The sequence below is a fragment of the Orycteropus afer genome, unplaced genomic scaffold (assembly GCF_000298275.1).
Source record: "Orycteropus afer afer isolate SDZICR_OR568_19922 unplaced genomic scaffold, OryAfe1.0 scaffold00015, whole genome shotgun sequence".
Taxonomy (NCBI): Eukaryota; Metazoa; Chordata; class Mammalia; order Tubulidentata; family Orycteropodidae; genus Orycteropus; species Orycteropus afer.
The window spans coordinates 19,145,504-19,161,162 of NW_006921602.1; the positions used below are offsets into that span (position 1 = coordinate 19,145,504).

General features: G+C 36.6%; 1 protein-coding gene across 1 annotated transcript in view; it reads right to left on the reverse strand.

The window, feature by feature from the left end:
- RNF111 (ring finger protein 111) overlaps window positions 1-15,659 on the reverse strand; it is a 215,079-nt gene that overhangs the window by 32,799 nt on the left and 166,621 nt on the right. The window contains 3 exon segments of the mRNA XM_007958405.2: window positions 4,127-4,321; window positions 6,403-6,566; window positions 11,332-11,458. Coding sequence (XP_007956596.2) covers window positions 4,127-4,321; window positions 6,403-6,566; window positions 11,332-11,458 — 486 coding nt within the window.

A 15,659-nucleotide genomic window follows, 5' to 3' on the forward strand; every position in this document is an offset into this window, starting at 1 on the left:
TTACAAAATTAAGAGTAAGACTACATGACTACATGGTCCAGTCTATTTGGGGCAGGTCTGTTCCTAATATGTGAACCAAGATGGCAAGTATTTGATTAAAAATTAAAATTTTTGATTAAAATCCATAACATGATACATCATAAGACACTCTTAGGAACTGTTTAGTCCAACTTGCTGTTGATAAGCATGTGAATTAGTGACTCTTTCAGTTTTTCAAAGAAATCACAAAAGGTTTCAAAACTACAGCAACACATCAGAGCCTACTATCCACACTTCACCGAGATGGCCGATAAATAAAATGTGACTGGGTTCATACAGAAAGATGGCAAAAAGAGCGTGGTTTCTTCCTTATCAGATCTTGCAAAATCTATAGAACATCAACATTTGAGGTTTAAGTTTTGGTAGTTCATATATTCTTATATAAAAATGAAAGGACTGAGTAGTAAGGCTGCTGATTAGAAAGTATTCTTTGGTTATTCACTGTGTTGTCTGCAGAAGCAAGACTGGAAATAACCTGAGCAACCATCAATAAGGACCTGAATGAACTTAATGGCTCATACACAGACTGGAATATTATTTCTCATTTCCTTACTATTATTTCTCATTTTGCCATACTGTAACTTCTCATTCTATGATACTGAATACTATTTGTCATTTTGTCTAAGCTATAATGTTAAGTCAAAAAAAGTGAGGTACAGAACAAACATAGAATACTACCTTTTGAGTGACAAAGGGAGGAAAATTAAAAAGAAGGTAAAGATGGGATAGATTGTTACACTAATGCCCACCCTCCACCCCCTCTTTCTGGTAAGCATGTCTCTGCATGATTTCTTCCAATGTTGACTCTGGGCTTGGCCGCATGGCTTGCTTTGGTTAATGGGACATAAACAAATTCAACATAAGCAGAGACTTGATAAGCTCTCGTAAACTGAAGCTTGCCCTCTTGGGATAATTCTGCCACATTGTGAGGAAACTCAGCCTAGTATTCTTGAGGATCGAAGACCACCCCGAAATAGAGGCCCAGCTATCTCAGCTGTCCCAGTGAAATTCGGCACCCAGTCAACTCTAACTCAATGCAGCTGCATGTGTGCTCAGGTGTAACCAGCAGAGGTACCACTTAATCAACACAGAATTGTGAGAAATAATAAATTTAAGCCATTAGGTTTGGGGATGGTTTGTTTTGCAGCAATATAAACTCTTTCAGTCCATTATAATTTCTGAAACATGTAAATAGATTACTTGTTCAAAACAATTTTTGATTTACAAAATTTTTTTTTTTAAAAATAGAAGAAAGGGCTCCAATTTGGTTTCCAGGGAACTTCTTCTCATTGTTTTGGTATCATCTTCTACTACCCTAACGGAGGTACAGAGATAGTGTACTTACAGGAGGCCCTACATACTGGATGTAGAGTTTATTATCTCTTTCCCTCCCACTGAAAGTACAGGAAACAAAAGGGTTAAGTATGTGAAGTCCATATTTTTTATTACAAAAGCAACAGTTACTAAATTCTGTGAAATTATTTTCACAAAAAATTACTGTTAAAAATTACCAACCTGCACACCATCCAATCTGCAGCCTATACGACTATAACACCAGAAGAACTAGATGGTGCCCGGCTACCACTGTCAACCACTCGGAGGGGGATCTATGTATGAGATCCTGGATAGAGAGGGAGAACAATGTGGAACAAAACTCAAAATCATTTGGAGAAAAAAAAAAGGGAGGGACCAGGTTTGCTGGCCTGATAGAGCCTGGTGGAACCATTGAGACCATGGCCTCTAGCTGTCCTTCAGGTCTGGAATTGAACCCACACCTGTGGCTTCTAGCCAAACAAAAGACAGGCATATGAGCTGAACATTTTCCTCAGGTAGATACACTCCTTGGAGAGAACAATTATGGGAGGAAGAAGGGCTGCATATGCACAGAGAGACAGCTTGGGGGCAGGAGTGCATGGAGGGATGGACACAGGGAAGAGGTAACTATCGGGAGGATGTGGGAGGGGAGCTGTTGCATTGTGGTAAATTGTGGTCAATGTCATGAGACAAAGTGTATGTGAACTGCTATATGGAAAGTGAATTTGCTCTGTAAATTTTCACCCAAATCACAATTAAAAAAAAAAATTACCAACCTGTTCTCTTCCCTTTACTTTTTGAAATTTCTTCTTAAAATGACATATCAAGAAATTAATCTGAACAAGACTAAATAATATCTACACAGACAACATTAAATAATACTATATTTTGTTTGTGTGTATGTGTATGAGGAAGTGCTGGGAGTGGGAGTCATGTAAATACCTGCTAATTCTAATACAGAGAGAGCATGGGGCTTGGAGAGAAAGGGAATTGCAGTGAGGAACCAACTAACTTAAGTGAGCCTAAATCTAGCTTGTAAAGAGATTATTTCTGGGTCTCCACTGAATGTTTCTGCTATGTGTGTTAACAGCAGTCTCCACAAAGCCACCAGAAATGCAGAACATACAGAACCATATAGTCTAAGAATAAAATAGGTTACAATAGGGCTATACTCTGAGAGCTTACAGTACTTCTGACTTGAGCTCTGCAAGAATGATATTGCTCCAAAATAAGCAACTTTCAAGTAAAGGAAATAAAACTGCCATACTAAAAGTCATCACTTCTTGATGGTGACTCTTTATTCTTTCTCAGCTATCAAACATAATAAATTTAAATAATCTATATTGAAACTGTATTGTACAGTGTCCAGCAACAACCTTTTAATAAGGTTGCTCATACTGCACAAAACATTGGGTTATAATTAATTTGTCACATGAAAGAGACTTTGGCAATCAATAAGGCAATAAAGAAGAATCAAAGTTAGCACAATATACAGAAGAGGTTCATGTATTTGAAAAGGGAAATATCTTAATGTTTTAAAACATCTATATAAACCTTGGATGTATCAGAAAGAATAAGATACACCAACGACAGGAAACAATGAATCCCTTTGTCACATTCAGACTTTTCTGACTTATTAGATGAGCACATACAGGCTGGGTTTCAACATTCAGTAAGAACTAAAAAAGGAGTAAGAAAGCAGGTCAATTTAGAAGAGGAGTAAAAACAAAAACCAAACAGATTCCATTAAGAAAAACATTCAACTTAAGAGAAGAAATTGAAAAAAATGTCTTCAACTAGTTGACAAACTATCTGGAAGATAGTGAACAGTACACTAGTTTCATTCAAACTCAAAGACACAAGCCTGGATCACAGCAGTTGTTTGAGATGTGAAGGAAGAGTGTTTGATAGCAGGGAAAGCTCAGAATGCAACACAGCTTTATGCTACTTAAATAAATCTGTGTGTCTATTCATCACAGGTGTTGGATATCCTTCTCACTGAGGTAAAAGACTACAATAGGTGACTTTAAGACATCTTTCAGTTAAAAAAATTATAACCAAGAAAAAAGTCATTATACTATACATTTAAAGCAATTCAACCATAACTGTGACACACTGATGAATGAATCCTAACTCTATTTTGACCATTCACCAATTTCTCCTTTTTCATTTAACAAGTTAAAAAATGCCATTAATTTTTTTCCTACCTAATTCTACCTTGTTGTTGTTGTTATGTGCCATCGAGTCGGCCCCGACTCATAGCGACCCCTCCTTGGGTTTCCGAGGCAGTATCACTACGGAAGTAGGATTGCCCAACCTTCCTTCTGAGGAGTGGCTGGTGGGTTTGAACCGCCAGCCTTCTGGTTAGCAGTCAAGTACTTTAGCCACTATGCTATCAGAGCTCCTTAATTCTACCTATTACAATCTATTCTGCATACGCCACTGCCAGATTAAAACCAGTTGCCAACGAGTGGATTCTGACTCATGCCATTTAATTCTTGAACTAAAATTATTTTTAGTTTTTAAAAATCCAACCTTTCTTAGCTGAGTTGTAATACTTGGGTCACATAGCACACAGACTATAATATGAAATCATAAACTAACGCTAATAAACATTACTAAGTTTGCATATGAACTTAATTCTAATCTAAGACTATTTTCTTTCTAATATAACTAAAATCTTAAAACATCCATAATACTTTTCCTAAAGGTAATGACAAAACACTACACACATGCACACATACACCCCCCCCCTTTTTTTTTTTAAACATACCTCCTATAGAAGTACCAGTGGTACTATTGCTTGTAAGAGTAGCTGCAGTCTCCAACACCGTGGAAGGTTGGCTATTGGTGACAGCTGAAGCAGTATCAGAGGCCTGCTCAGAGGTAGATGGATTTGAATTGTTAATGGAAGTGCTTGTAGTCTGTGATTCCATTCTAGTAGAAGTGGTTGGTACTACAGTAGGCTCTACAAAATACAAAACGTTTACTTAGCATTTCAAAGGCAAGTTGGTAAGAAGTTATATTTTGAGCCAAGATAAAATTTTATCATAATTAGAATAAATGAACTTAAAAATATGTTAGATTTCTTTAAAACAGAAAAGCCCTGATGACACAGTGGATAAACCACTTGGCTGCTCACCGAAAGGTCAGAAATTCAAGCCCAGCAGCCCCTCTCTGGGAGAAATACGTGGCTTCTGTATGGATTTACAGCCTTGGAAACCCTCTGGGGCAATTCTACTCTGTCCTACAGGGACTGAATTGACCCAACAGCAGTGGGTTTGGTTTTTGATTTTGGCTACATCTAAACACATTTTCACAGGCTGTCAGAATACTGTCTACAAATAGCACCTTCTCTGGCACAGTATGGGTTCTAGAGTCAGACTGCTTGGATGGCAATCTGATTTCACCACTGATGGTATGACTATGGATAAATTACTTAACCATTCTCCATATTCTCATCTGTAAAACCAAGAAAGTAACAGAATTTTCTTCATAGAACAGTTGGTAAGAAGAACTGAGACTATGCATGTAAAGTACTTTGTAAAATGCCTTACATGAAGCAATCACTTAATAAACATCAGCTATGATTTTTAGTATCTGTCCTAATCTATTTTCTATGTAATTATACTGTAAAGATTAATACTCATTACTGGTTTCTAATAAGAATTAAAATGTTTGTACCAGAAAGTAAAAGAAATTTCAGGCAGACCTCAACTTATAAATCAGATTATTTCAGATGCTTGACTATAAAATAGTTGTTTAGAACTTGAGTACTGGGAATAAATCTGTCAAAAGTATAGTCACAATAATTAGACTGAAAAGAAGGGAAAGTCTTAATGTGATGCAGAATGAGAGGACAGACCATTTTATACCATGCAGGTAGATTCCTGAGGCACAACAGTATCTGTTGATCTTCACGAGACACCGTACTTTAGGTGTTTAAATAAATATAATCGCTTATACATAAAAAAATAAAAATAAATAAATAAATAAAAAAGGAGCAGCTCTGGTAGCATAGTACCTAAAGCACTTGACTGCTAACCAGAAGGCTGGAGGTTCAAACCTACCAGCCACTCCTCAGAAGGAAGACTGGTCAATCTACTTCTATAGAGACACCGCCTCGAAAACCCAAGAAGGGGTCACTATGAGTTGAATGGACTCGATGGCAGTGAGTATACACTAAAAAAAGGGAGGAAAGAATCTCTGCTTATCTGTAAATGGTTTCTCTCACTCAGTGTTTCTCAACCTTGGCATTATTGACATTTAGAGCCAATAATTCTTTGTTGGGTGGGTGGTCCTATGCAATCCCTGGCTTCTACCCATTACATGTCAATTGTACTCTCCTGCCAACATTGTGAGAACCAAAAACATCTCCAGACACTGTCAAATATACCTTGGGGGACAAAACTGTCCCTGGTTGAAAACCACTGGTCTAATATACTTAAGTTTTCCACTTATTTTTAGCAAGCTAGAAGCCTATTTAATTAACTCTGAGTTAATTAACCCAATTACATTAACCACTGTCTTACAGAAAATTTGTAGTGCTTCCAAGTGAAAACTGGGATATTACTGAACAAAATATAGGCAGTAGGAATACACTATCTCTTCATGAACACCTTAATTCCAGACTCCTGGTTTTCAGCAAATTTGCCTAAACTGCAAACAGCCCAACCTACCTAAGAGCTGACTGCATAAGGCTTCCAACACTTTCCTCCTATCAACTCTTTCCACATGCTTGATGTAGCCTTTCCTTGACTGATAGTCAACACCCAAAGCTAACAAACTCTTACAGATGGTTTTATCATCTTTCTTTAGAGAATGTATGCTTGATAATGTCCTTCTAAAATGTAGCTAATAATAACTCAAGATAATCAGAAAGAATTTTAGGCACAATTTATATAGTAAGGTTATATAAAGTGACTCAAAATTAAGATTAGGAAACTTGACAAAGTCCCTATAATTTAGTGGTACAGTTTCCAGGATATTAAGATATTTTAATTTACCAAATTCCCTTCATAATTCTACATTGTTACTACTCCAACCTACCATCTTCATCAACAGTAAGGTCCACAACTTCTGCTGCATTCTGTCTCAAGGGCTGTATAACAGTAGAAATTCTACTGCGGTTCCGTGGCTCCTGTGGCCGACTTGCATGAGTGCTTGAACCTTGGCTCCAATGAGATCTGGAGTGTCCAAGGGTTGAACGAGACCTTAAGTGACATCAATATTAAATTAGTAGCTACTAAAAGAACAAAATTTTAGTTACCCAAAAAATCACAAGACTTTTTTTTACAAAGTTAAGTTCTTCATGCAAGATTTCTCCAAAGAATTTAATAGTAATAGAACTAAAAATTATGACTAGCAAAATCCCTGGCACTCAGTAAACATTTGTTGAATGAATAAAATCACCAGCCAACAGAAATGTAAGACACCGTTACATGAGATCAGTACACAATTCTGCCTCAAGAATGGCAGTTCTCCAATGGTTGTTTCAAATATCCACCAAGGTTATAATAAATTATTTACATTTTATATGAATACCTAAGACTATTCACCATAGGTAAAGCAGTAAAAATATCAACACTTAAAACATGCAATAAACTCCACATGATCTTGTATGTCTAGCCCAGATTAGATTCACACAGCATGGCTCTGGGAATCCTAAACCAAGCTAAATTTCTGGTACTGTCCTAAAAGAAATAACTAGGCACAAGAGAGATTTCCCGGAGTTAGAAGAGGTAAGGATAGTATAGTTAGATTACTAGTTTGGTATCAAACATCACTTGGGGGATTCTAGTCTCTAGCAGTCAGTAAGTCTGGTCTTTATTATATTTTAGAATTTTGTTCTATCAATAGACAGGCCTATAAATAGTGAATATAACACCAGCGAGAATGTACTCCTCAGTACAACCAACCATAGAAGATCGAAAAGGCAGCATTTGCCCAAAAAACTCAGCTAAGAAGGGAGGAATGAAGGATGGAAATGGGGAACCCAGGGACAAAGGGGGAAGAGTGCAGTTACACTGAAGGGTTATACCCAATGTCACAAAATAAAATGTGTATAAATTGTTAAAAAGAAAATTAATATGCTCTATAAATGTCCACCCAAACCACAACTTAAAAAATAAAAAGAAAAGAAATATCACTTGGTTGAGCTGTTCTGTGCTTTTAAAGCATGTAACCACAAATCCTAAACATCCAACACTCTTATCATCTTTTAATTCTGTGTATGGCATCGTACTATTCTAAATTACTTATATGAGTTCCTGAGTCGACAGTTAACATACCTGACTGGTAATCAAAGGGTTAAAAATGCAAGTCTAGCCAGATGTACATAGTAAGAAAGGCCTGGTGATCTACTTTAAAAAATCACTCACTGAAAATCCTATAGAATATGGTTCCACTATCTGACACATATGCATCATTGTGAGTAGGAGTCAACAAAAATAGATGTATATTTAACTTAAGGAAAAAATTTTACAATTCACTGTGATAATCCAGGCTAAGGGTAAATAGGGAGTTCTGGTGGCACAGTGCCTAAGGCATTAGACTGTTAACCAGAAGGCTGGATAGTGACTGTATGTAGAATATATAGTCCTACAGATCCAGGAGAAAAAAAGCAATCTGTTTTAGAAAGGCAGGGCCAGTAAAACACAAGAGCTATAAAGTTATGCTGTTTGTCTTGCTCAAATTGAATGTAAAATAGCTTATGAGCTAATTTTGCCAGGTGTATGGAAAAGGAAAGCCAGACCCTTTAATATGCTAGGTCATCATAGTTGTGAGCTTTGACAAGTTAAGCATTCAGTATTTGTATGTAAGAATGTCCACGTATATAGCAGAGCTGACAAGGGACAAGGTTGTGGTGACGTCTCAGAAGGAACAAGCAGTTGGACCTGTGGGCTCAGGAACATAGTCTCAGGGGACATCAAGCTCAAATAGCATAACATACTACACAAAAACATTGTTCCACATTCCACTCTGGTGACTGGCAACTGGGATCTTAAAAGCTTGAATGAAGAAAATCAAAGATGCATGGAAACAATCAGTCCAAGTGACTGGTACACCGTGCGATCCTCAGCCTATATGACCATGAGACCAGAAGAACTAGATGGTGCCTAGCTACCACTGTCAACCACTCAGAGGGGGATCTGTGTAGGAGATGCTAGATAGAGTGGGAGAACAATGTGGTGGAACAAAACTGAAAATGATTAAAAAAAAAAAAAAAAAAAAGACCAGGTTTGCTGGTCTGATAGAGCCAGGTGAAACTCCTGAGACTATTGGCCCTAGCTGTCCTTCAGGTCTGGAACTGATCTCACTCCTGTGGCTTCCAGGCAAATAATAGATATGCATATGGGCTGAACATTTACATCAGGTAAATACACTCCATGGAGAGATCAATCATGGGAGAATACAAGGGCAGCATATGCACAGGGAGACTGCTGGGGGTGGGGGCAGGAGTGCATGGGAGGAAAGGACACAGGGAAGAAGTGACTATGGGGAGAAGTGGAAGAAGAGCTGTTACATCGTGGGGGATTGCAGTTAATGTCATGAGACAAAATATGTATGAACTGCTGTATGGAAAATGAATTTGCTCTGTAAACTTTCACCCAGATCACAATAAAAATTAGGAAAAAAGAGAAAACAGTTAAGCATTCAAACTGATTTGGGCAATTATAGAGGGTAAGAGGTTAGAAAAGACTTCAAATTTTAAAATTAAATTTTCAAAAAACAAGAGTATAAAGGTTAAGTCCTCAGAGGCTGTAAAAAGATACAATGCATATCAGCAAGAGTTGTATAGCTTGAGGTATGATGTCAAATGTCTCAGGAGAAAATGGTTTTGAAGGAAAGAGATCAGCATTTAAAATCCCTGAAACACCAACAGTCTGTGATGGGAATGAGTAGTCTATTATTTCTGGCAAGCTGTTAACAGCCTCAGAAAGTTCCAAGTCCGCTTTACAGTACTTTCACGAAAGCTTCTTAGGATGTCCTATCTGCAAATACTCTGTTGGATGAAGCAACAGCAAAAACCTCTCATGTAGGAGGAACAGTTTCGCAGAGGCCTTCATGGCCCCATGCCTTAGTGGCAACTGTCAAATTCTGACACAAAAGAATTTGAAACACACATGTACTCTCTCTTAAAGAAGAAGAGTAATGCTGGACAAACAGTGACAAAATTAGTATTCCGGGTTAACAATAAGAAAAATAACTAGTTAATAAATAACTAGTTAACTGTTAGGAGCTCTGGTAGCACAGTGGCTAAGGCACTTGACTGCTAACCAGAAGGCTGGCGGTTCAAACCCACCAGCCACTCCTCGGAAGGAAGGTTGGGCAATCTACTTCCATAGTTATACTGCCTCGACAACCCAAGGAGGGGTCGCTATGAGTCGGGTTCAACTCGATGGCACACAACAACAACATTATTAAGCATCTCTGCAACAAAAACGATCTCCAGTCTAAGTAAAACTAGGTACTTAAGTCAATGTTGTGCCAAACACTATGCAGAGAGGATAAATGTGGCACATATCTTAAAAGTATTAATTTTACTCAAAGATTTTTGGGAAAATCATTTTTAAATTTAAAATAAACAGGGGTATATTATAGAGTAGATGGTAAGACTGCAAGACTTTTTAAGATAAAACATGAGCTGTAAAGAAATTCTCTGAATGTAGAAAGCCAATTTGAGTCTAGGCCCCACGCCTCCACGGCACATATGTGTTGTTTTCCCTGCCAGTGGAAGCAGCATTCCAGTGGACAAATGGCAAGTGGAGAAGCATGTTCTAGGTATATTTGCAATGTGCTTCAGAAATGTATTTTTTAACCTAGAACAATACATTAAAATGCAATGAACACACACATTTCTAAATTCATTCTGACACAAAAACTAAGAATCAACATCAACAGAAGAATGGATAACCAAACTATGGTACATACACCTAACGGAATACTATGCAACAATAAAGAATAATGTAGAATATGCAAAACACCACATAACTTAGAGAACATTATGCTGAGTGAAATAAGTCAATCACAGAACAAATACAGTATTAGTTCATTATTGTAAAAAGTCATGAAAAGGTTTATATATGGAAGGAAACTAACTTTGTTGGTTATCGGGTGGGAGGGGAGGGGAGAGAACACTGTAAAAATTTTTGTAAAAATGAAAAAAAAATCACTTATAGATTTATTAGTTTGGTGTATGAAAATGTAACACCAACTCTTTATTGCTTCCATTACCAATATCTGCAATCATTTGAAAAACAAATAAAGTGTTAGGAACTGGTTTTGTTTACAGGGGAAGTGATTCTGCAAAAGGGCAATGCTATTTCCAGGTATTATGAAAACAGATATAAATGAACGAGTATTTTCTACTCATATATCAGTACAGGGCTTAGATGAAATTACTAAAAGAAGGACCAAAAAAAAAAAAAAACACCTGTGTTTTTTATTAGACTGCCCTAACATAATAGTACAAATTTCACTGGTAGCAATGAGTAAGATCTTGAAACAAGTGGATTATAACAAGAATTATTTCAATATCAATATTCCTTAATATTTTTCTTCACTTTTAATTATACTACCACTCCTAAAAATGATGTATTATTTGCATCTAAATTTCAAAGGCATTTATAAATTCTGGGTATCATAAATTCAATTTTGTAAAGCACCAAATACATTTTCTGTTCATTTAGAACAATGACACTTAACTCTCGCATACTTAGGGTTCTTAAAAAATATACTAACACCCACGATTCTGGTTCAGCTAGTCTGGGACAGGGTCTAGGCAACACGATTTTAAAAGCTCCCCAAGTGAGTCAAACGCAGCCCGGCTTGAAAACCACTACTCTATACGTATATGCATACTCAAACTAGGTCTTAAAATAAAAATAGGTAAAAAGATGTAAATATCTACAGCATAAATATGTTTAAATATTTCTATTTAAAGCTTCAAAAATAAACTAGGAATTAAAATCTCACCGATAGCTTTCACCAACTGTTACAATCTCCACTTCACTGTCAGTTGAGGTAACATTAATTTCTTCATTGGCAGTGACCTGAGGAGTGGAGGAAGCCTCTATCACCACAACATCTTCATCAATACTTCCTGGAAACAAGAAGCACATTTGGGCAAAAGTTTGTCTTCTGAAGTTGAAAGATTATGAAATTCATTACAAAAATCCATCTATTAAAATGATAGGTTTTTTGGAAAGCAAAGGCCTTACACTTGATAGTGAAAATGGTTACTTAGCATTTTAATTTGTATCCTTTGTATGCCTGCATCCTCATTTGAGTTTTTTGTTTGTTCTTTACAAGTTTTTAGTAGTTTCTGTAAGAATTTGTAGGATCTTATGTAAAGACCTTAACGTTATATCTAAAAAACCTACTGCCATTGAGTTGATTCCAATTCATAAAGACCCTCACTGGGTTTCCAAGGTGGTAAATCTTTACGCAAGGAGACTGCCTCATTTTCCTTCCATGGAGTGGCTGGTGGGCTTGAACAGCCAACCTTCTGGTTAGAGGTCAAATAAATGCCTTAGGCACTGTGCCACCAGAGCTCCTTACAATAGCTAAAGATATTATATATAAGCTATTAACTCTTTAAGGAGCTCTGGTGGTGTAGTGGATAAGGCACTTAACTGCTAACCGGAAAGTCAGTGTGGTTCAACCCCATAGCTTCTCTGGAGAAGGAAGATGGGGTGATCTACTTCCATAAAGATTTATAGCCTCAGAAACCCGATGGGGGTCACTATGAGCTGGAAACAACTTGAAGGCAGTGAGGTTTTTTTTTTTTTTTTTTAAATTAACTCTTTAATATTTAAGATGAAGATACTACATTTGCTGTGTTTTTCCCAAGGTTCTTTCTATTTAGATAGAATAGTCCTTTAAGAAACACACAGTACCTTTTTAGTTTTAAGTTGAAAAATCTCTTTTTTCTGTGTGCACGCACATGTTCTTTTCAAAATTATTCTAAGTTTAGAAAGTCCTTCCTTATTTGGCATATGGATACAGATTAAATTATATTTAGTCCAAAATGCCTTATGAATTGATTCACTTCATCTAGAATTAATTTTGATTAATGATACCACATAAAATTATAAATAGAATCCTGTCCCACCCCTCATGGCGAACTAGCTACCAGCAGACCATTTACTGGAAAATCTTTGCTTGTCCTCCATTTGGAAGCCATCTATTCATCTCATCTGATATAAATGCTTATGTTGAGGCAATTTTTGTCAAATAGACTTTTTGAGATATAATTTAAAATTCACCAATTTTAACTGTATAATCAATCCACTGATATAATTAAATTTAGAGCTGAACTATCAACAAATCCAGTTCTATAGGATTTCCACTACCTCAAACTGCCCTGTTTCAATCTTCATCATCCCTCTACCCCCGAAATCACTTACTTTTTTTTTTTTTTAATATGAATTGGTATTTATTTTCTAGTTTAAATATAATCATATAGCACATATTTCATGTCTGGGTTCTTTTATTACTCATACTTATTATGAAATTTATCCATGTTGTTTATGTATCAATAATTTACTCTTTTATTGCTAAGTAATAGCCCATGGTATGGCTATACTACTTTAATAGATAAATAGGTAATTTTTCTATTCACCTGCTGATGGACATCTGGGTTGTTTTTATTTTCTTCAGTTTTTTTTTTTTTTTGCTATTACAAATAAAGCTGCTGCAAACGAAGTCTTTATACAGATATGTTTCATTTTTCTTAGGTAAAACAGTGAGTGGCATAGACAATTAAATACTCAACTACTAGCCAAAAGGATGGCAGCTCAAACCCACCCTGAAGCTACTTGAAGACAGGCCTGGTGATTTGTTTTAGAAAGGGCACAGACTTGAAAACCCTATGTTGTTGCTGTTGTTGTTATGTGCCCTCGAGTCGACCCCCGACTCACAGCGACCCCTCCTTGGGTTTCCGAGGCAGTAAAACCTATAGAGCAGTTCTACTCTACACACTTGAGGTTGTCATGAGTAAGAAATAACTCAAGGGCAATTAACTAACCACCAATAACATGGTTAAGATTGTACTTAACTTTAAAAAAAAAAAAAAGTGGGAGGGGAGCTGTTGCATTGTGGTAAATAATTGCCAATGTCATGAGACAAAGTGTATGTGAACTGCTGTATGCAAAGTGAATTTGCTCTGTAAACTTTCACCCAAATCACAATTGAAAAAAAAACTGCCAAAACTGAAGTAGAATTGGGAGTCCAGAAATAAACATATACCTCTACAGTCAACTGATTTTTGACAAGTGTGCTAATAAGCTCACTGGATAGGAAAGAAGAATCTCCTCAATACTGGATTTCCACATGCAGAAAAATGAAACAACATCGGTGCCTCACACCACACACGATAACAAATTCAAAAAGGATTAAGGACCTAAATATGAAATTAAAACCTTAAATTCTTAGAAGAAAATGCAGGGGCAAGACTGTTGGGCCTAGCATTTAACAATGAATTATCTAATATAGTAACAAAAGCACAAACAGCAAAAGACAAAACAAACAGGACTCCCTAAAAATTAAGAACTTATCCATCAAAAGACATTATCAAAAAAGTAAAGACAAGCTACTAATTGGGAGAATATCTTTGGAAACCACATATCCAATAAGAATCTAACATCCAAAATATATATAAAACATCAACAACAAAAAGACAAAATAAGCAAAGGACTTGAATGTCACCAGATAGGACATTCAAATGGCCACCAACCACATTAAAAGATGCTCAATACCATTAGCCATCAGAGAGATACAAATCAAAACCACAATGAGGTATCTTCTGACTGTAACTAGGTCAGCTAAGATAAGAAAACAGATAAAATAATGGTGGACAAGAATGTGGAGAAATTGGAATGCTTGTCCACTGCTGGTGCTGGAAGGCAAAATGGTACAGTTGTCATAGAAAACAGTGTGGTGATTCCTGAAAAACCTAAAAATAGGACTACCAAATGGCCCAGCAATTCTACTACTAGTAATACACTTAAGGAACTTGAAAGGAGACATGAACAGATATATGTATACCAATGTTCAGCATTATTCACAACAGCCAAAAGGTGGAAAGAACCTAAATGTACATCACCAAATGTAGTATGTACATATAATAGAATACTTCTCAGCCAAAAAGAGAAATGAAGTTGTGATACATGATACAATGTGGATGGAGCTTGAAGACACTGTGCTCAGTGAATAAGTCAATCAAGAAATGACAAATAGTAGTAGTAGTAGTAGTAGTTTATTAGTAGTTATCAGGGGTAAGAAGGAGGAGGGAAAGGCAGGAACAATGTTGGAAAAATTGCATTGATTAAGAGAAGGGTTGCACAGCTGATCTGATTAATGTAATTGCTGTCAATAAAATATACACCTGGGAAAAAAATGGGCATATATTTACAACAGAAACATTTGCCATTGTCTTATTTTTACTACAGCTATTCTAGTGTAGTGGTATCTTGTGTTTTTAATCTAAATTCCTTTAATTTCTTTGAATATTTTGTCATGTGCTTATTATTAGTCATTCATTTATCTTCTTTGATGAACCATCTATTCAAACCCTTTTTCCTGTTTCATCTGGGTTTTTGTCGTACTGCTGCATTTTAAAAGCTTTCTAGATAACCAAAAAAAACCAAACCCACTGCCGTCAAGTCGGTCCAGACTCAGAGCGACCGACCTCTCCTTGGGTTGCCGAGGCAATATCACTATGGAAGTAGATTGCCCAACCTTCCTTCCAAGGAGGGGCTGGTGGGTTTGAATCGCTAGCCTTCTGGTTAGCAGTCAAATGCCTTGGGCACTACAGTACCAGAGCCCCCAATTTTGTCTAAAGCTGTCATTGTTTCTAAAACTATGTGATTTTTTTCACAGATGCCAAATATATTTTCCTGAAAATTATTCTTTAAGACATTTTATTCTTCACTGCTCTTGTAAATAAAAACCCCAAAACCAAAAGGGAGCTCTGGTGGTGTAGTGCCAAAGGCATGTGACTGCTAAACTGAAGGCTGGCAGTTCAAACTCCTTGGAAGGAAGACTGGGCAATCTACTTCTGCAGAGATACCACCTTGGAAACCCAAGGAGGGGTCACTATGAGTTGAATAAACTCAACAGCAGTGAGTTTGTTTGTTTGTTTGTTTGCTTTGTGTGTGTGTGTGTGTGTGTATGTAATATTATAATAACATTATATTATATTATATATTATAGTGAGAAGCTCTGGTGGCATAGTGCCCAAGGCATCTGACTGCTAACCAGAAGGCTGGCTGTTCAAACCCACCAGCCACTCCTCAGAAGGA